This window comes from Euprymna scolopes, chromosome 32, assembly GCF_053919585.1.
Source record: "Euprymna scolopes isolate OS-2025 chromosome 32, ASM5391958v1, whole genome shotgun sequence".
NCBI classification, from domain to species: Eukaryota; Metazoa; Mollusca; class Cephalopoda; order Sepiida; family Sepiolidae; genus Euprymna; species Euprymna scolopes.
In genome coordinates this window covers 10,106,286-10,130,148 of record NC_136513.1, presented here as the reverse complement: position 1 = coordinate 10,130,148, position 23,863 = coordinate 10,106,286, and the positions used below count along the sequence as shown (strand labels likewise).

At 31.4% G+C, this 23,863-nt stretch overlaps 1 protein-coding gene across 1 annotated transcript in view; it reads right to left on the bottom strand.

Moving 5' to 3' along the window:
- The window catches only part of LOC145256220 (BTB/POZ domain-containing protein KCTD3-like), a 78,946-nt gene that overhangs the window by 26,296 nt on the left and 28,787 nt on the right, over nucleotides 1–23,863 (bottom strand). Inside the window, exons 7-11 of the mRNA XM_080114840.1 lie at nucleotides 22,985–23,065; nucleotides 17,891–17,999; nucleotides 5,279–5,415; nucleotides 3,995–4,088; nucleotides 2,029–2,219 (exon numbers count right to left, since the gene is read on the bottom strand). Of these exons, the coding sequence (XP_079970966.1) occupies nucleotides 2,029–2,219; nucleotides 3,995–4,088; nucleotides 5,279–5,415; nucleotides 17,891–17,999; nucleotides 22,985–23,065 (612 nt within the window). The remainder of the gene's footprint in view (nucleotides 1–2,028; nucleotides 2,220–3,994; nucleotides 4,089–5,278; nucleotides 5,416–17,890; nucleotides 18,000–22,984; nucleotides 23,066–23,863) is intronic.

The window sequence follows — 23,863 nt, the reverse complement described above, 5'->3', positions numbered from 1 at the left end:
TTAATCAACCGAGAACTACATCACTCTATATAAAAACATATACGATATTAATGGATATATATATACATGAGAATCAAAACAAGGAAAACAATATGCTGTTGTCATAGCCCTATTCATTATCCTAATCAAATAAATTAAATAGCACATTGAAATTTAAATCCCATAAATAATTTTCACTTTGCTATTTAAGACAGGCTAAAAAATAATATCCTTTTTCAAAACATCTGTTGTATGAGGGTCATTTTGCTTATTTTCTACTTTGAATTACAGTTAATTTGATAATTTAGGTTATTGTTTGATTATTATATTAATTTGATTAAAATTGTTTAAAATTAATGACATTGTGGTAATGCAGCAGATAAGCAGTTTCAATGCAGTGAGTGCAGGCAAATTGTGGCCACTTATACCTCAGTTTCACCATCACAACAATTTCAATAAAATGTGATAACAAATTCTAGTGATTTTTTTTTACAGAAAGTGAGAGTGAAGTAAAATTTATTTACATTCACAATCCTTGAGTTTTTTTTATATCGTATTTTAACTAGTTTTTTTCATATTGTATTTTTAATGATTATTTTTTTCATATTGTATTTTTAACCTGTTTTTTCATATTGTATTTTTAACCTGTTTTTTCATATTGTATTTTTAACTAGTTTTTTCATATTGTATTTTTAACCAGGTTTTTTCGTATTGTATTTTTAACCATTTTTTTTCATATTGTATTTTTAACCTGTTTTTTTTTTCATACTGTATTTTTAACAATTATTTTTCCATATTGTATTTGAAATATTTTTTTTCATATTGTATTTTAATCATTTTTTTCATATTCTATTTTTAACCCGTTTTTTTTTCATATTGGATTTTTAACCTGTTTTTTATATTGCATTCTTAGTTAGTTATTTTTTTCATATGTTATTTTCAACCAATTTTCATATTGTATTTTTAACTAGTATTTTTCATATTGCATTTTTAATTAGTTTTTTATCATATTGTATTTTTAACTAATTTTTTTTTTCATATTGTATTTTTTACTAGTTTTTTTCATATTGTATTTTTAATTAGTTTTTCTATAATTTATTTTTAATTAGTTTTTCTATAATTTATTTTTAATTAGTTTTTTCAAATTGTATTTTAACCAGTTTTTTTGTATTGTATTTTTAATCATCTTTTTTCATCTTGTATTTTTAACTACTTTTTATCATATTGTAATTTTAATCATTATTTTTTCATATTGCATTTTTAACTAGTTTTTTTTTTTTTCTTGAAATGCCAAAAATCATATGCACTTGGCTCATCATCAACAGCCATTTCTTTTCTTCACTGTGGAAAGAGCGATGCCAACAGGGTAATGTCAAGCAACTCAGCTAACAGAGCTTTAGTAGAAATTCAGGAGTCAGCACATCAAGATTCATTGTCCCTAAAACGTGTTGAATATGAAACCGCAAATAAATGGAGTAAGAGTGTCAATGTTATTCATTTGTGTGTTCTGGACCCAACCTTTCCTGACATCACAAGAGAAAGAGAGAAAAGGAGAGAGAGAGAGGGGGGGTTGGAGAGAGAAAGGGAAAGAAAGAAAAAAGGAAAGAGAGAGGAAATGGGTATAGAGGGAAAAATGGAGAAAAAAAGCAGAGAGGGTGGAAAGAGGAGAAAAAGGGGTAAAGAGAGAGAGGGAGAAAAGAGTAGAGAAGGAAAAAAGGATGGTTCAAGTCTAAAAAATATTCTTGACACTCAGATCAAGTCTTTCCATAACGAAAATCGCTTTTGTCTAAAAGTGACAAATTCAGACTACACAATTTTAGCTAATCTGACCCCATGCTTAACCATCCACTCCTCAAACAAAGGCACTTCTTCTTTTCAGGGTCAGCTCAAGACTGTTTATTATCGATGACTGTATATTTGTTTGGCCATTTCTCCAAATCTATTGTTTGTTCTTAACAAAAATGATTAATTTTTTAATGGAAACACTTTGTCATACTTTTTGATATTACATTTTCGTCTACACATGAATAGATGTCATATGATTCTTACCGACTTCTCTACTGGAACCATCCTGATTGACCATCCACAAACGAATGAGATTACCAGATGAAGCAGCTACCATTTTCTTGGTGTTGTCTGCATTAGCATTGACCACTTTAGCGTTAATTGCAACACGGTCAACAGGGGTTTCCATGTAAGGACTGGTCCAGATCAGATGCCAACCAGTGGAGTCTTTCATCCTGTAAAAAAAAGTTTGCAAAATCAAAGTCAGAGTTGTGCATTCCGGCTTTTGAATTTTAAAATAAAATATGTATAAAATACATTTATAAGCCAAATTATGACATAAAACTATAAAAATAAATAAATATTTGTTTAAAATTAATATTTCGACAATAGACGTCATCCTCAGAATTTCATATATTTTTTCTTTCTTTTTTTCCTCGACGAACATATTTTATATATATTTTATTTTAAAATTCAAACAATGCTTCTATCACGGAAAACACAATGCCGACTATCACGTGCGCCAGGCACTTTCTTCTGGCATTTCAAGATAACAACTAGTGTTGGGATGATTAATCGGAATCGGAATTGTGAATCGGAAAAATCTGAGTTTTTTGGGTATTGAAATCGTGAAAATATGAGTCTATTTTACGATCCCAAAACCGATTCCTTTAATTATCTATTTTATTTGATTTTGTTTTTATAAAAACATCTTCCACTGCTTGTATTGTAGTAATAATAAAATAATGAATATTTATTGATTTAAACTTCCAGTAAGACTAAAATCTCTAGATCATCTCGTCACAAGTGTGTTTTTACGTTTGCGAAAATACATGCACATTTAAGATGTGTTTTTACAGTAATCGGGACAAAATAACATTTTTATAGTAAAATATTTAGAGATTTATAAAGAATCGGAATTGGGAATTTAATACAGAATCAGTAATTGTATTGGAATCAGGAAAAATATTGGAATCGTCCAACACTAATAACAACGCAGACAGACCAACACGTGTACTGTTTACTAATTGTTTTATCGTCAATTCAACTTCATGGCGAGAAAAAAAAAATGTATAAAATTATATTTAAAATCAAACAATTTAATATGATGCTTATTAATCTATATTATATTTCTCTTTAATTGTCTATTCCACTTTTTCTTGGCAACTACTGAATCGATCTGACTGAAATTTTATATTGTACCTTGTTACAATAAGGTGTAGCAGTAGCAAACTAAGTAATATGGTATCCATTCCATGCATAGATTAATAAGGATTCGTATTTCGGTTTCATTTTTCCTTGGAAACTATTGAGTCGATCTGACTGAAATTTTGTATGGAACTTTGTTACAATAAGGTGTAAACAAACTAAGTAATATGGTATCCATTCCATGCATAGATTAATAAGGATTAGTATTTAGGTTTCACCTTTTCTCGGAAACTACTAGGTTGATCTGGCTGAAATTTTGCGTGGACTTTTGTCAAAAAAAGGTGGAGCAAACTACATATTATGGTATCCATTCGATGTACAGTTATGGATTAATAAGGATTAATATTTAATGCAAAAATGAGCACAAGTTTATATTCAATCATCAATTTGTCATGAAGCACTCATTCTAAGTGAACAGACTATAATTTCTGCCTGTTTTAACTGGCTAAAAATTCTAGTAATAATATCCATGAAATTTGTTGTTTGACTCCTTTAGATTCAAAATATTCTGTGTATGCCTATGAATATTAACAAATAGCAATTAATAATTTGTTGTCATCATACTTGGCTTTATGTCAGTTTCACATGCTGGCATGTGTTTGATAGCTTTCAGAAATTGCAAACTAAACTATCTCTGCCAGGTCTTTATTTATCCCTTTTTCTCCAAAGTCCATCCTTATTATTTCCTTTAATGTGTTCCCTGGCCTACATCTGCTATCTCAAGCGTTCATCAACTCAAAAGAACCCTTGTAATGTGGTCATACCACTGAAGTCTCCTGTTCAGAAAAATAAATATTCTTACCGAAAACAACTAATAAAATGTGAATATGCTGTACAGATCCAGTTATGGTGACCTCTCAGCATGGTTACGCGAAGGGGCTCGGAATATGTAGAACCTAAATGAAAGAAAACAAAAGAAACAAAAACAATAATATTTTAAATTTAAGCATTTAGAATAAATTGATCGGCTTAAATACATATCATCCACAACTTTGTATAACTATAGAAATGATGAAAATCAAACAGAAAATAATACATCTCATTCATTAAAATTGTCAACAATAAAAAGGGAAAATAACACTTCATTCATTAAAACTGAAAACAATAAAAAGCCATATCTTTTTATATAATAAATATAATTTTAAAAAATAAAATTATACAGAAATTAAAATAATTATTTAAGTTTTCAAATATTTAGAAAAATTTATTTTGTTATAATCTGGTTATTTTTACTTTTGCTATGTGCACATATGATAGGTTATTTTAGAGCAATTAATTTTATCATTTTTTTCTATTTGGTTGTACCTATTTACTATGCCTCCCCACGGGACAGAGTTAGACACCAGGGTCGTTTTTTAACGTGGAGAAAAGGTACAAAAATAAAAATTGTCTCAGTCGTGAAGGATTTCTCCTCCACCGAAAGAGAACAAGAAATAGAAGTGCAGCATCTGAAGAACAGATACTACACTTTGATCTTGTCCCGTTGTAATACATTTTATATCAGTATAGTTTTGTCGATGAAGTATGTTATTGTTGATAAAAACATTTTATACTGAACTTGTCATTGCTTATAAATAAATTTTATTCTTAACCCATCCTTACTGATATACTTTAAATGGAATTTCCATGAACAGAGTTTTTTTCTTAGAACTCTGCATCTGTGGAATATATTACCATGATACTGCTTTCCTTTAGGCTACAACAGCATCATCTTAAAATGCAATGTCAACAAACACTTGTGATAAACAATTCTCATAAGTCATCAAATTTTGTTCCTTTGTTTCACATCATTTGAAATCATCTTGTATCCTTCATCATCCAATATTTAATTAACCCTTATCCTCGAGTGTCTTTTAACCTTGATTAGTGGTGACTTATGAGTAGGGCTGTGACAACAACATATTCTTTTCATTGTCTTGACTCTTGGGTATATATCCGTTAATATCTTATATGTGGTTCTCGGTTGATTGACTGTGTCTTACTGTGTCGGATATATACTCGAGAGTCAAAAGAATGAAAATGATATGCTGTTGTCACAGCCCTAGTCATGAGTTAAAAAATAAATAAAAAAATAACCATTTCTTACCTGCACTACATTTTTCCTTTACTATTTGATGGGATTTTAAGGTGGAATCTTCCATGGGTCGAGTGGAGGAGGAGGAGGAGGAGTCATCAGGAAGTGAATGCTTCCGATGGTTAAAACTAGAGTCCAAAGACAGACGCCTGCAATTATAGAAATCCTATCAATTAATTAAAGAAACAAAAAACTAAATTAAAAAAAAAGCAAAAATAACCAACTATTCCTTGGGTTTCCTCATTTTAGAACGCTCGTTAATAAATATTTGCAATATTTCAAAGTTGTGTATACAGGGTGGAACGATAAAATTTTTGCCCTGGAAAAGACAACATGATTCCATTTCCTTTTGACAAAAAAACCGTTTTTTTTTTTTGTTTTTTTTTGTTGCAGACTATCTACTAGTTGGCCAGTTTTGTACAAATCCCAAAAGGACTATTATCTTCATCTTTTTCTTAGTTGTTACACGACATTTCGACCAACTATTCCTCTGGCCTTCGTCAGGTGGTAACTATGACGGGATACGAACTCTGAATCTCCTGACTACATCCACTGCAATTACTGCCTTCCATAGTTGTTGTCGTCTCACCACGTTTTGACCAAGCAAGCCTCTGGCCAGTTTGGGGTAAGATTGAAACCGTTATCTTCAGACAATTCTCACTTAGAATCGTAGAGATTCAACGTCTCTATGAACTGCGCCACGGGCCATGAAGAGCGATCAAGGTTAAATTTTTTGGTCTTATAAATTCATGTTTATTATCTGATCTTCCATAATCGTGTCCGTACCGAATGATATACATATTATTTAATTGGAATTCATTATTGAGATGAGTATTATTTATTAATTTTTATTTATTGTTCCGGGCCCGTATCGAGACGGTGATTGAGGCTGAAGATGGCTACATTGAATGGATGTCAGTTCTATTATGTAATCAAGTTACCTGAATCGATTTTTTCCATAAAAGTTTTAAAATAAAACTGTGGTGTTTTTTTCTTTAGAGCAACAAATTTAGTGTTCCACAGTTCTAATCAAGTTTTGTAGCTTTGTATGACAGTGTAGATATTTTGATCTAACCATTTTCTTTTTCTTTCCCAACAAGTGCTATTATAGATAATTTTGCAGTAATTCCAGATTCAACACTTTCTTAGTACACATTAATTTGGTTGGTCAATAATTGTTATGTCGTGGATTTTGACATAAGCAAATAATAAATCTGAGGTGGAATAATTAATCGAACAACGGGTTGGATAATACAATGAGATTTATTGTATTAATAGTATAAGAACAAGAATATAGTCCAAGGAATGGTATATATATATATATATATATATATATATATATATATACTAGCAGAAGTACCCGTCGTTGACTGGGTTCAACAACAGCCTACAGAAAATGGACTGTGACTGATGAAAGTATGATAGGTTATGAAAAGGAGGGCGTTGTAAAGAGATAGGTTTTGATACTCAAAAATTTTAAGGAATATTTATAAACATATTTTAATGTTTTCCATGTAATGTTTGCCTATTCGTGACCACACACACACACACACACGTTCAGCTTTATATTATAGATGTATGCATATATATATATATATATATATATATATATATATATATAGTTCAGTTGAGTTTCATATATATGCAAACATATATAATAGTTTATAATTATTCATATTATTTTCATAAGTATGCGTGCATAAATTAGAATGAAGAAATTTTCTAATTATTAAATAGAACATTCTGGTAGAATATTCATAAATTAATAGAGAATGTTAGTACAAATAGTTGAGTCTAGTGACTTTATTTTTAAAATTCAAAATAGTGTAATGGAAACATTTTAAAGGTATTTGCAGCTTCTCTTTTAATTTTTGGATTTTAATCATGTCAAATCACACTTTATTTCCTTTTGACGGATTGATTATTTCTATTTCTTCTGATGAGTTAAGGGTATAATAGATTCATTGATTGATATAATAATTCCGTGATTGATTTTGCGCTACGAAACAGATACTGTGAAGAATTGTAAATGTCAACTGAATTAAAGGAATAAATTATAAGATGGTAAAAATAATGAATTTTGGAATATAGTTTTTTGTCATTTATTCACTATATTGCTCTGTAATTGCATTGAGTTTCTTAAATAAGGATTGGTATATATTATAATAAAATACATTTCTACAGAAATATATATATATATATATATATATATATAAAATAAATAACAAAAGATGCACAATTCTTGTTTCATAGTGTAGAATCATTCATGTAATTATTATATCAATTTTTAAAATTTATTCCACCCTTAACTCAGCAGAAAAAAGAGAACTCATCAACTTTAAAAGAAAATAAAGGACTATGGGCATGATAAGAAAATTCGAAAATGTGGAGAGAAGTTGCAATTATTTTTCAATTTATTCCGCCATGTTTGAATTTATATATATATATATATATATATATATATACATATATATAGTTTATATAGATCAGTGAAATGATCTTCCAATCTTACCCATCAACCTATATATATATATATATATATATATATATATAGGTTGATGGGTAAGATTTCCAATCTTACCCATCAACCTATATATATATATATATATATATATATATATATATATATATATATAGGTTGATGGGTAAGATTGGAAGATCATTTCACTGACAAACACACATGGAGTTACTTTCTTTGATCTTTCTCATCTTTATCAAATTCTTTTTTTTTCTAGTTTTCTTTTAGTCATTGTTGGTAATCATTTAATATTAGAGCAGTGCTAGGTTTTTCCAACCAAATACATGTAAAGTCATGCACGGATATTTCATTTTTTTATCGTCTAGATGAGAACAACTCAGTTAATTTATATTATTTCAAAAAGAAATGAATATCAGCAATATTTTTATTTTCAAATCGGAGGTTTTATCTAAGCTATGTCTCCTAATTCCAAAGAAATTGAAATTTGAAAAATGTGAGATTTTAACTATACGTATATGAGATCAATTAAATTTCATCAATGTCTCACACCTATTGTTAAAATTTCACAAAAATCAGAATTTACAGGAAGTTCTTCCATTCCCACTTTGCCTCTTTTCCATAAAACTATATGAAACTATAATGTAATTCAAATCTTGTCGGTAGCTGAATACTTGATACTTGGCCAGAGTTATCCAGAGTATTTTTTATCATGACGCCATCACTAGATGGGGTGTCTACCATAGCTTAAGAGAGTCCCATCTACCCTTGAGAGAAGGATAGACTGCGCCAATTTCTCAACCTGATATTTTACCTAAAACTATATTAAACTAAATATAACCTACATTACCATAAAAAACTATATTCCATCAAACTATATTAAACTAAATATAACCTACATAAAACTATATTCAAATAAATATAACCTATATTACCCACCCATAAAACTATATTAAACTAAATATAACCTACATTACCATCAAAAACTATATTAAAACTATATTCCAGAAAACTATTTTAAACTAAATATAACCTACATTACCATCAAAAACTATTTCAAAACTATATTCCATAAAACTATATAAAACTAAATATAACCTACATTACCCACCCTTAAGCCTAGTAGCTATGTTACAAAATTCATTATGATTGATGAATTAGTTTAGGAGTTAATCCTATACATAAAAATATATAGACATGTCAATTGTGTCCCTTGGAAAATTATGCAAACGGCTGGCTAAATTTTTATGTCTTTTTAAAGCATACAGAATCCTGTATATGTATGTAGGGTGAGGTTTCAGAACCCTTTGAAATATGATTTGACGTTCGCCAAGGATTTCACCAACACTTTTCAATGACATTATTGACTGGGTTACCTTGTATACCTTAATAGAGTTTAGTCACTGTTGGTTGGAAAATTGCTGTCAATGACTTAAGATTACATAGATGATGCCGCTCTACTTGGTGAAACATTTATTGATGTCTAGTGTGCTATCAAAGAGCATCAGTATGCTGCATCGCAGATTGGGATGAAAATATATGGCTTCACGACAAAAATACTCGCTGCCAGCTTTACCCCAACAGACAAAACACCCATCGACCTCCATGGTAATATTCTGGAAGAGATTGAGAGTTTCAAATATTTTGGCGCCACCATTACAGCTAGAGGTCAAACTGTGAATTAATCTAGCACATCATGCCTTCTGCTGACTCAATTCCTAGATTTGGTCAAAATCTGAGATAAAGTAATAAATTAAGGATCTATCAAGCATTGATGGAAACAATCCTCTTCTACGGCAGCAAATCCTGAGCAATGAGAGCGGAAGATGTTAGGCGATTGAAAACTTTTTATTATCACTGTGTACGTCACATCCTATGTGTCGATGGCAGCACTTCATTCAAAACAACACAGTTATGTTTCGGCTACAAATTAATTCCCTTTGACAAGTCGTCCTCATGAGACGTCTATGCTAGTTAGATCATGCCCTTCACTGTCAAACATGAGAGTTCACTGACAAAGAAATTGTCCAAGCTCTCCTACAGAGCTGAAAAAAAAAAAAAGACAATATTATGGACAAAAAAAATCTGGCTGACGATGGTTAAAACTGACCTGAAATCCAATCTGAGTCCCCAAATTTATGGAGTGTGTTATTGAGCCCTTGGAGGGGCATAGGCCATCCACAACTTTTGTAGATGCCTTTGTACCGAAAAGTTCTTTTTTTTGGGGTAAGGGTGTTGGTCCAATGGCCAACCTTCGCAGTGTCTAGTCTTCCCAAATGGTCACCCATCTGGTACTGGCCAGGCTCAACATTATTTAAATTCCATGATCTAACAAGAACCAGCGTGTCAACATGATTGTGTTGTATGGTTCAAGTATCAGGTTGACAAGAAAGTTTTTGCAGTTTTTAACTTTTAAATTCAGATGAATATATCTCGGTTCAAGCAAAAATTTATTGATTGAAATAAGCACCATCAGAATCAACACACTTTTGCCAACGCAAAACAAAAATGTATTTATGTCAGTAACGTAAAAATCTTGCTTCCTGGTAGCAACGATATCACTTAGGTTTTTGAGGCATTATTCATACAGAAAGTTGTTGAGATGCTTAAAAAAGCGGTAGTCGGTAGGTCAGAGATCTGGAGAGTATGGTGGTTGAGGCAGAGTTTCATACCCCAATTCGTTCAACTTCTGCAGGGTCGGTTTAGCAACATGTGGTTGGGCATTGTTATGGAAGAGAATTAGGCCTTTTTTGTTGACTAATGCTGGGTGTTGTTGTCAAAGTTTCTGATGCATTTCATCCATTTGTTGACATTACTTCTTCACCGTAATGGTTCTGCTTGCATTGTTATTTATAATGTTATTTGATTATATACATGTGTATTATATACTGTACTGTATTTTGTTACTAATTTTTAGTGCTGTATCCCGGGGTTCTACTGTATAGAAATATATTAACATTTACACATACCTAACATTATATAAATATTTATATCCAATTTCTCTTAGTCTATCTGCCTGTCTGTCTGTCTGTTCCACTTTTCTCAGAAACTATTGAACCGATCTGGCAAAAATTTTGTATTCACCTTTGCTATAATAAGGTGCTGTGAACTAAGTATTATGCTATACATTCAATGCACAGAGATTAATAGATATAGATCTTTGCTAAAATAAGGTGCTATGAACTAAGTATTATGATATCCATTCAATGTACAGAGATTAATAGGTATAGATCTTTGTTATAATAAGGTGCAGCATACTAAGTATTATGATATCCATTCAATGAACATTTAGAGATTAACTAGCATGGGTGCCCGGCGTTGCCCGTGTGCTTGGAGGTGTATGCTGAGCAAAAAAAAAAGAAAAGAAAGTCAATTTTTCTAACTTTGACTCGTATTATGACCCCTTAACATTTATTGTTTTGGGCTCAAATAAAGTTATTAAGTTAGATCCATGTCCAAGGAACCTATATCTAAAATTTCAAGTGTTTAGACCAAAAATTGGCGGAGGAGTTTGGTAGAGTTCTCAAAGGACAAATCGTTGAACTTTGACCCCTTAACAGCAAAATTTCTGACCGAAAACCGATCACATAGATTTTCCCAAATCTTAGTACCATGTATATCAAATTTCGAGTCTGTAGACTAAAAATTGACAGAGTTATTGCATAGGGATATGTATACAGACAGACACACAGAGACATTCACTTTTATAGATATATAGATATGGATTAGTATTTATTGAAAAATGAGGAAAAGTTAATCATATTCAACTATCAATTTGGCAGAGCATATTCATTCTAAGTAAAGCAACCGGCCCTGATGCTATTCCAATTATACTGTACACTCTTTACCTTTATCCTCGAGTGGTCTATGGGCCTTGATAAGTGGTGATTCCTATGTAAAAAAAAAAAAGTCTACAACTTTTCTAAGTTTTTAATGGGCAAAAAATCTAATATCTATATGATAGTTCTCTTAGTCTGTCTGTTCTACTTTTCTCAGAAATTACTGGGCCAATCTAGCTGAAAATTTGTATAGATCTTTGTTATGATAATGTGCAGCGAATTAAGTATTATGATATCCATTCAATGAACAGTTTGGAATTAATAGAGATTAGTCAGCACAATAGCACATTTACTGTAGAAGCTTGAAATAAAGCATTCATACTAAGTGAACGGGCTATAACTTTCACCTGTTTTTAATTGGTTAAAACGTCTAATATATATATATATATATATATATATATACTAGGTTGGTGCAAAAATAATGCTGTTTTTTGATATATAGATATCTGATAAAAAAATTACATCCTTTTTGCACCAACCTAATATATATATATATATATATATATATATATATATATATAAAATTATTTTTAAAATGTAATTATAATTAAATATATATATAATTAAAAATAATATATATACCGCTCCCAATGTTAAAGCGAAAAATTATTCTTAACTCGCATTTAGGTAAAAATGCACTTTCGTAAATAATTGAATTAATTCAAAACATATCGCTAAAACCAAAACAAACAACATCTATATATATCTATAATATAAAGCTGAATGTGTGTGTGTGTGTGTGTCTGGTCACGAATAGGCTCCTATATGGTTGACTATTTTAAAAAACTGATTACATATAATGATAGAAGATGTACCGAGACACAGGAATGGGTATGTTTGATCTGGCAGAACGGTGGTTCATTAAAATTGTGGGGTCTGCGCTCGCGCCTGGTCCACAAAGTATGGAAATAAAAAATTTAAAATTAAAAAAAAAAAAACGTTTACAAGTGTTTTTGATATAGATGTACATGATAATACTTTGATAAGTATGTTTTAACTTAAATAGGGATGGTATAATAAAATTGTGGGGTCTGCGTTCGCGCCTGGCCTTCATAGAATGGAAATAGGCACAAACTTTAATAAAGACTTTTCATATCTATCTGTGTAAGTATACTTTGATAATTATGTTTCAGTTTGAAGAAATATGGTATAATAAAATTATGGGGTGTTCGTTCCCACCTGGCCTCCATAGAATGGAAATATGTCACAAAGTTTAACAAGGTTTTTTAATATAGATCCACAGAATATTGTGATAAGTGTTTCAGTGTGAACAGGTATAGCATAATAAATTATGGGGTTTATCTATTTTATTTTTACTTTCATCATATTTTGCTTTGGTTTTGATCCCCTCAAATTCGAACCTATCTCTTTACAACCCTTCCTTTTCATAACCTATCATCTCTATATAAATAAAATGAACTCATTTTTTCCTGTCTGATTTTGACCTTAATAGGATTAAAAATCAAGATATTTCATGCAAATATAATATGCACAAACGGCAGAACAATATCTGAGGTGTGTTATAGGCTTATTATTTCTCAAATTCCTCGATAATCTTAGATTTCTATACTTTTTCTGCTGAGAAATCACGGCCAAAATCGGTTAAGATCAATGGAAGTGGTAAAATATTTTCTCTCTTATAAATTCCTCCTCCCCCTGCCACCACTTAACACCGTTTGGGGATCGTTCACAAGGAACAGTTGAGAAGAGAACACCGGTTTGGCTTCATAGTTCTTTCATGTGAAGTTATTTAAAATCACTAAACTAAGCTGCAGTGCTCTGTGGCGTAGTGGTTAGCGTGCTGGACAATTCACATTATATTTTCACGTTTGTGCCAACCTACCGTAGTCGTTTTTTTTTTTCCCTAAACAACTGGAATGGACTTTTCTTGGTGGCCGAACTGTTAACGTTGCAGATGTTTTTTTTTTTGTTTTTTTTTCACACTTTATTTTCCTACTTTTACTCATGTCCGGGTTTGATCCTTCCTACTTACCTACCATAACATTTTTTAACCCCCCCCCCGGAAACAAACACTCGGGCAACGCCAGGTACCCCCGCTAGTACTTTAATAAATCAGAGTCCATTTTCTGTAGACTGTTTTTGAACCCAGTCAACGACGAGTACTTTTGCTAGTATATATATATATATATATATATATATATATATACACACACACACTTCTGAATAGATTTATCTAACAATCAACTGGCATGGAAACCTGTGATTATAAGATTTACAAAATATTACTGGTCGTAACATGCTATGTATTATCCCATCTAAATAGGAATTGCTCAATATACAGGATAGAACAAATAAAGCAAATTATAGAGATTCAATGAAATTAAAAAAAAAACTTTATTTAAATCAATGATTTTTTATTATTCCAAGTAAGACAAAGAATACTTTAGAAGCTTTATCTCCTTATCCTATAGGGTTTCGATGCCTACCATCTCTTCAGAGGAGAAAATATTAGCAAATAGATATGGTATTCACCCTATTTGCTAAAGTCAGTTAGACATGGAAAATTATAATCAAAAATTGATTAAATAGAAGTCACATAGCAGAGGAAATTGAAGAAAAGGATATAAAGGTTTAGTTCCAAATTGTGCGGTAAAATCCACGGTAACTGTCCTTTAAAGGTAATGAGATCCAAGCTGTATATTGGGTAATCCACATCACAGAGCAGAAATCCAAGTTGGGCATATTTCTGGAGTAATTCTTCTTTATGGGCCGGTGAAAAGATTTTTAAGGTCTGGTTGGAACTTTTTATTAAAGACATTAGTATTACTGGAATTAAATGTAAGTGAGATAGAATAGGTAGAAAGGGGTAATGGAGGGGAGAGAAATTTAAAAAGAAGAGATGGATGGAGGGAGGAGATAACATATATATGTATGTATATATATAGCAGAAAGTGAACTCTATAGACAAAGTTCAAACAAGCTATAAAAAGCTATAAAAATGTTGAGTAGCCGTTTTAGTAGGTTAGGTTAGGCTTGGGTATATGGAAAGGGAGGAAAAAGAAAGGAAGAGGAAGAAGAAGCAAATGAAACTCTGCGTTTTTCAAGCTGAAATCAACCTTTAATTAACCTAATTACATCTTAAATTCTTTACTGTTTAAATCTATTAAATCCAGTCCACTCAAACAATTAATACATAAGGTGCTATTTTTGTTAATTTTATACTCATTGATAATATCCTTTAAATAGAGGAATTAAACTGAAGATTTAGAATAATGTCTGTAAGTAAATTGTACAACTAAATCTAAGCGTATTGATAGAACTTGTTATTTTAATTTTATAATACTAATGATAATCCTTTACTGTTAAATAGAAAATAATACTGCCTTACTGGTAATAATAATTATAATATTTGATAATATTTAACTGGAAGAACTTTATATACACACACACATATATATATATATATATATATATTTAGTTGGAATGGTAATTAATAAAAACTGAAGAAAGTGCTCAATACTGTTGTAGAGCAAATATGCGTTTTATTTTTTATTACCGTATCTTTCTGTTAAGTTATATTATTGTTTCAGCTACCCGGCCGTTTTTTTGGCCGTCTGTAGCTTCCTCAGACTTTTACAGAAATGTTCGCTATTATGGGATGAATGACCTCATTCACTCTTTCATCCCATAATAACGAACATTTCTGAAAAGTCTGAGGAAGCTACAGACGGCTAAAAAAACAGCCGGGTAGCTGAAACAATAATGTGACTTAACAGAAAGATACGGTAATAAAAAATAAAACGTATATATATATATATATATATATATATATATACATACATATATTTCCACATACATATATATATATACATACATATATACATTCACACACATGTACATACACAATTATACATATATATATATACATACACATACCCACACATACATACTTTAGAGATTATGAATTTAAATATAAAGAAAGTATAGAACTAGTCATCTTATTATAATAATCAGTGCACGTAATAAAGCTAATTATAATAAAACCAAATTAGTTCATATACTGCTAATTAACATTCAGAAAATAAATGTATAGGGTTATGTAACTAAGGCTCTAGAGTTGGTTTACACTAGTACCAACAAGGATGACGCATTATTGAGTATTATACATCCATATTCATATGTGTGGATCAGGAAATTACTTTGCAATGTGGAATGTTTAACACTATTTGTGGGTAGTAAAGGGGGATGAATTATAAAGCTCGTTAATTGAGAAGTTACATATTAGTTTGAAACAGTATTCTAACAAGATCCCAGTTATGTGTTAGAATTTAAAATTGTATTATATTAATGTGTGTATGGTGAGTCTCTACTTAAAATGTAAATTAAGGTGTTATTATATAGGTTAGATGAGATGTTTGAGAACTTATTTAAAAAGAACATTTTTTAATTCGCTAAGTAGATTTTATTCACAAGCGATATGCATTTAGTATTATGTTTTTACCCATTTACCTGTATATATATAAAGTGTATGTTATTTTATTTTAAGTTGGCTGTATTTAAATTTTTTCTCGTGTTTACATCTAGACACTAGTTCATTCTTGACATTTATTATGGGTTTATTGTTGAAGGTGATAATGTTAACTGCTTCGGATATACAAAGATTGCAAAATTTGTCCCCTGGGGTATATGATCTAGATTTATTCAGTATACTCATTTAATTGAATAGGGAATTTTCTTGTCTTCCAGGCTATTGATTAATGTAGTTAAGGATATGCTATTATTACCATTGTTTTGAGATCTTTCATTTCTGAAAGAGTGCAAGTGGTTTGAAATTCTTACTTTAATTAAGTTAGAGGATGCACCTATGTAAGTAAATGTTTTCCTTGTTTTATTATTGTTTATTGGTTTATTTATTCCCAGTGTTGGGGAATCTTATATTGGGGAGCTGAGTTGAGAGGGGGCCTGAAGATGTATAACTGTTTAATCCTATTCTGGTTTTCACTGGGAATTATGTTATTGGATCCGTTAATCTGGTTTTTGTTGTTGTTATTGTTATTATTAGAACCCAGACCATATGTTTCCCTATATATACTTGCGTCCTGGGTACTTCGATTAACTTCATTACTTCCCCCATTAGATTGGTTGTTTGCCTGTGTTGGTAATTGCATGACTGTGCAAGCATATACCACGTCTTTGTGTATGCAATCGTTATTGAGAGGGCATTCATTTTTATTTTGGCAGTTACATTTGTTACTAGGTATTAGATCAACTGGGATGTTCTGTGCTTGTTTAATTTTCCTGTTATTAGTCACTGTAGAGTATGAAATTTTTATAGAGTTTTTGTTTAATATAGTACTATACTTATACGGGTATTTAAAGCATTCTTCCACTGTTTGAAAGAATTCTTTCAGTATGTTAGTTTTTACAGTGGAACTGAAAAGAGGATTGAACCAAATGGCCTTTTTACATCTTACTTTTCTATTTTTATTAAATTGTTTTGGATTTTGGGTTGTGTAGGGGGCTGTATCCTTGATGTGGAGGTTAATATTGTTAGGAGCATTTTGGATTATTTTGTTGTTATTCTTTTTTATTGTCATATTATGGGTAATCACCGAATTTAGCTTTCTCACTAAAGGTTTTTTTTGTTATATTCTATGTGTTCTTTATATCCTGAGTTCTTTAAAGCATTGTTGTAGAATGTCTATACTTGGTTAAAGGCTTTTTTGTCGGCTGATAAATTTGATATTCTTTTGGAGATAGATGGAACTATTGACTTTGGATGATTAGATTGTTTATGTACATAAAATAGGTTTAGATTTGGTTTATGGTACGGGGTGAAGGATTCATAAAATAGATTCAAAGAGACATCTAAAAAATTGGCTGTTTTTTTATTTAGGTCGACTTCAATTGTTAATCCAAAGTTTTCTCCTCTGAAGAGATGGTAGGCATCAAAACCCTATAGGATAAGGAGATAAAACTTCTAAAGTATTCTTTGTCTCACTTGGAATAATAAAAAATCCTTGATTTAAATAAAGTTTTTTTTTAATTTCATTGAATCACTATAATGTGCTATATATATATATATATGTTATGGCCCAAGAACCACTACTGAAAGCACAGCACAATAATGGTTTAAAAACTTTTGTGGTGACAACAAGAGTTTTGAAGATGATGAGTGTAATAGTCGGCCATCGGATGTTGACAATAAATTAAGAACCTTAGTCAAAGCCAATCCATGCACAACTCTTCGAGAACTTGCTTCTGAATTAGACATAATGTATATATATATATATATATATATATATATTACTCAATGAAAGAGAGAATTATTTTGTTATTCCACCTTACCTATTATGTGTTGGAAGATTTAATAATCCTGTTTCCCTGGGAGAATTAGAAATGTCAGATCCTGTGGCACCTTCTTCCGAATGATCTTTGACCGGAGGGCAAGGAGGTGCTGGAAATAGAAAAGTTCTTGAAGTTTACATATACGGACATTTTGAATATAACAAAAAGAAAAGTCAAAAAGGACATATTTGTGTAGAACTTGAAACTAGATTTTATTTATTTTGTTAAAGAGATCTGAAATTCCTTAACTGGTATTTGCTTCTGGGCTATTTTTATTACAGAAACAAGAAGTATTATAAGAAGTAACAAGCCGCGCGTGCGTGATCCCCTTCTGGTGCTGCATGTGAGATGACGCTACAAAAAATAGTGAAGAAATGATGAATGTAAGAAGTGTCAAGGGCCAACGTTGCCTTCACATTTTTGCCAAGTTTCAGAAAAATCTAATGGATGGGGCAAAAGTTATGGGGTAAAAAGTGTAATTTTTGCAATTTTGGAGCATTTATGACCCCTTTTGAGCTCCTGGGAACGCTGAATCCCAATGAAAATGAACAAATGGTGCAGTTTCACGGCTTAAGACATGTATATTTGAATTCACCACCATGGAAAACCACTATATTGACATAGTTTTTGAGTAATATGAAAAAAAGAATTTCAAAAAGGCATATTTTTTAGCCCTAAAAGTCCCAGAGGGATGCGAACCAGAATTTTGCCAGGGCCACCCATACTGGATTTATATTAAGAACAATGGGCTCCACATTTTGGCCAAGTTTCAAAAAAATTTAATAGATGGATCAAAAGTTATGGGGCAAAAAGTGTCATTTTTGGCCATTTTGGGGCATTTTTTTTTTTACCTCTTTTAAGCTCCTGGGGACGCAACGGGAATTTTCGCAAAAATTTTTTTTACTGTACACATTTATTTAATAAAATGCAATTAGTGGCAAAATTTCAGGCAATCGTCTGGAATAGCGAGCGCACAGACGGACGCACGGACGCCATTGAAAACATAGGTCCCTCTCCGATAAATCGAGGAACCAATAATTGTAAATATGCATGAGTTATTCTCCTTTGCTTATTATGTTGTTATTAATTATGACCACAATTCTCCAGAACTAATTAACAAGATAAATTTTCAACCTTTGATATGACCAGCATGCCGACAATAATGTAACATTTACATCTTAGGCGAAAATAAGATATACATGCAGAAATTCTCTTTAATGCAAATTGGAATTATTATTGGTTTGTTTAGCAATTCTTATAGAAATTAATGTTTATTTTCAGTTTTCACACTGGCAAAAATTTTCAACAACTGTGCAAACGAATAAATACATTTTTCATCAGTCAATCTTGTGACATCATTATTTAGTCAAATCTCCAACAATGGGACACTCTAGGGTGAAAGTTATTCAATATATAATCAAATGAAATCGATTTCTGTATATAAAGTTATATATTTATTTGTGGTGGGATGATTCAAATATTTTTCCCGATTCTGATACAATTACTGATTTCGATACTAAATTCCTGATTCCGATACAATTACCAATTCCAATTCTTTATAAATCTCTAAATGTTTAACGATTAATTTGTTATTTATTCCTGATTACTGTAAAAGCATATGTTAAATATTCCAATATTTTCTCAAATGTGAAAATACATTTGTGGAAGATGATCTTTATAGATTTTAGTTTTACTGGTAGTTTAAAATCTATAAATATTTCTGATTTTATTATTACTACCAATAGCAGAAGATTTTGCTGTAAACTAAATCAAATAAAAAAAAAGACAATTAAAAGAATCGTTTTGTGCTCCGGAAAACGGGCACAAATTGTTCTGATTCTGATACCCCTAAAATTTCAGATTTTTTCACTTCCCGATTCTGAGTATTCGTCCCAACACCACTACATATACACCATCACATGCACACGTACCCGATTTAGCACCTTAAGGAAAATTTGACTTCAGCGGGAGCGGCGCGGGTGTCTATGCATGCATGCACGCATATGTGCATATATTTGCACGCCAGGGCAGAGATGCATGTGTACATGTGAACGTTTCTTTAAGTATATATGTGTGTACGTGCGCATGTGTGTGCTCGCGCGCGCGACCGCTAGCTAACCCTCTCCAAACAATTAACAAATAAAAAACAAAATAAATAAACCGAATCATAGCCCCCCCCCCCGCCTCCGAACCTAAGCGAACACCCAACAGGTCAAGACATACTTATCAAGAAATCATCTCACCAACGAGACGCCAAAAACTGTAACATTAAGACTCGAATTTTAAAGTAACCCCCCTCCTCCTACCCCCACATATCCCCCTTCCCCCTCCATGTATCCCTATGCCCTCAGCCACACCAGAAATGAACTTCCCAGACCCTCCCCCACAAGGTCCTTAAACTCCAAAACTAAAACATTACCGACATACCAAGCACCCCCTCACACCTTTCCCCCTTGTTCCCTTCCTCTTTTTTCCGCTCTTCTCGCACCTCTCTCCTGATATCATTCACTTTTTCATCCCATCATAACGAACATTTCTGTAAAAGTCTGAGGAAGCTACAGACGGCCAAAAAACGGCCGGGTAGCTGAAACAATAATGTAACTTAACAGAAAGATATGGTAATAAAAAATAAAATGCATATTTGCTCTACAACAGTATTGAGCACTTTCTTCAGTTTTTATTAATTACCATTTCTACTATGTATATATATATATATATATATAAAGAGAGAGAGAGAGGGGGGGGAAGAGAGAATCTCGTAAACTTAAAAATTAAGACAAAAAGAGATAAACAAATGGAAATTCTCTTTAATTCATCTGAATTCAATCATAATTATAATTGGTTTATTTAGCAATGCTTATAGAAGTGTATATTTATTTTCAGTGTTCATGTTGAATGAATACCATGTAATAAATTTTGCAGTCAAATAAATATTCTTCTTTTTTAGTAAAACTTGCGTTCCACAATTTTTAGCTATCGATTAATTTCTTGTTTTAAAATGAGTTCATTCTGTACAATTATTCAATTTCGTTTTTTTTTTTTTTTTTTTTAGGCATTTAAGAAAACGGTTAAATATTTATTTTTTAATGTAGACTATGAAATAAGAAAAATGATTTTTGTTTTAATTTAATTATTTTTGCTGTGCAATAATTTATATCCATTTGAAATAGGTTAAACTTTAAAAAAAATACATTGTTATTGACCGTTTTGGTAAAAAAAGATGTCAATTGATGGGGGGAATACTTCTACAAATTCAAAATTAGAGCATGTGAGTAAGATAAAATGAAAGTAAAAACAGGGATACAAAAAGTACATGTGAACAAAAAAAATGCAACCTACATTAAAAAAATAAATATTTAATGTTTTTCTGAAATGCCTAAAAGAAAAAAAAAATGAAATTTAATAATCATACAGAATAAACTCATTTTAAAACAAGAAATTCATCGATAGACACTGTTTGTTTATTAAAGAGTTTTGTTAAAAAGAAAATACCCCCCTTGAAAAACCGCATCCAATATAAAATATATATTCCTTTCACTTTTCTTTAAATCTTTCCTTAATATTTAAAATCAACGAATAAAACAAACAACTCAAGTTGTGTATGTTTGTTTACAAACGACACGTGCGTTGGCAGTCAACCAGTGTAGATTGAAAAGTGTCCCATTTGAGTCTCTCGACTTCCGGGGTCCTTATTCTATACTTTCTCCAAAGAGCAAAGAAGAATAAATCATTTAAAAAAGCCACATCAAGTAAATGAACAGTTATTCATGTAATTGTACACACATTTTAATTTTATTAGGTTGACAAGAAGGTTCTTGGGGAATTTTTAATTTTGATTTCAAATGATGTATTTTTCAAATAAGTTTTTCTTACAATACCTTTACTTTATACATCATTTTAAAGAGGATTTTTTGCTTCATCTAATCGTTTAAATTACAACCGTTTTAAAACAATTATGTCTTCTTTTCAGAACATTGAATACAAGTTGAAAAAAAAAACAAATTCGCACAATTTTTTTATTTCAATTCAAGCTAGGCTGAAAAGCTGCTGATACAGCTTGTGATATCAATGAAACGTTTGACCCAGGAATTCACTACTGAATGCACAGCACAATGGTGGTTTAAGAAATTTTGTGGCGACGACAAGAGTTTTGAAGATGAGGAGTGTAATGGCCAGCCATCAGATGTTGACAACAATTAATCAAGAGCCTTAGTTGAAGCCAATCCACACACAACTGTTTGAGAACTTGCTTCTGAATTAGACATAACGTATACAATAATTTCCAGCTACTTGAGATATTGGAAAAACAAAAAAAATAAAACGCGAGTCTTGAAGATGATAAACGTAGTGGTTGACCATCGAATGTTGACAATGATTAATTAAGCACCTTAGTCGAAGCCAATCCATGTACAACTGTTCAAGAACTTGCTTCTGAATTAGACGCAACATATACAACAATTTCCAATCACTTGAGATTGGAAAGACAAAAAGCTTGATAAATGGGTGCGTCACAAATCAAACAACAACCAGAAGAAACGCTGTTATGAAGTGTCATCTTCCCTTCTTTTATGTAACAAGAATGACCTGTTTCTCAACTGGGTTGAGACTTGCGATGAAAAGTGGGATCTTTACAACAACCAGCGATGTTCAGCTCAGTGGTTAAATGCCAACGAAGCTCTATGACACTTCCCGAAATGGATGTTTGTGGTCCAAGATAGTATATCCTTAAGCGTGAGACTTTTGGTGTATCTTCTGATGTCTGTTTAAAGCTGCTCTACCAGTTGGTATTTATGGCTTAGCCAGCCAATCATATTCTTGTTAAAAGGAAGGACCCGAATGTAGTCATACATACATATATATATATATATATATATACTTATGACTACAAAAAGTTATCTTGCCAAATTATCTAGAAATTTCTATACAAACATTTTTCAACCCTATATATATATATATATATATATATATATATATATTTAGGGTTGAAAAATGTTTGTATAGAAATTTCTAGATAACTTGGCAAGATAACTTTTTTACAATGATACATGCATAAATAAATCTTTGTTTATCAAATAGATATATGTGAATACTTACTTGGAGGGGCAAGATAGGAGTGGAACAGCAACCCACCGCATGTCGGATGGTCAAGATCCTCACACAACATAAGGAGACGGACTGAAATGACAAACAAAAAGTAGCAATAAGGCATGCAAGTTACCAAAAACACTGCAAATAAACATTGACATTAGAAGGTTTAGAGCACTGTAAAAACATAAACATGGATTTTAAATGTATAAAAAATAATTATACATTTTGTTATGGAGTGATGTTGAGCTACCCTAATTCAGGAATAGATGGACTTTTCCAGACATTATGAATAGAGTTACGGGCAAGTCTTGAGGCAGTCACAGCCATAGTATCAGATGCAAACTTTTGTATTTCTGTAGATACACTCTTGTAAATATATCACTGTATTATCTTACTTGTTATCACAACACATTTATATATACAAAGCAAATGTCTGTGTAACCCATCATCAGCATGTATCAACCATCAACAAGGATCAAACTCATGACAACACTATCAGTTGTACAGCATAGTCAAGTTGACTCACCGGTATTGAGCTTGGTCAGTATCAGATGGGTGACCAATTTGGGAATTCCAGATGCTGTATGTAGGAGGAAATCAATATTTCCCTGCAAGAGTTGCTAAAACCTAATGCTGTCATCTCTCTTAACGGGGATATACATGCGATTGGGAACTGCTTGTTAATTTCATATTTTCATGAAACTTCTACCGTTGGAGGAAACTTGTTTAATCCCCCTTGGGTTAGTGCTGTAGTGTGATTTTTTTTTTTTCCATTTCAAATGTCTGTGGATGTGTACTTTGAAAATTAGAAAGAAAAACTGCCGCTAACTCAAAAATAGAGACAAAAATGAAAGTTTGGCAGCTTTGAAAGGTGAGAAATGCTTC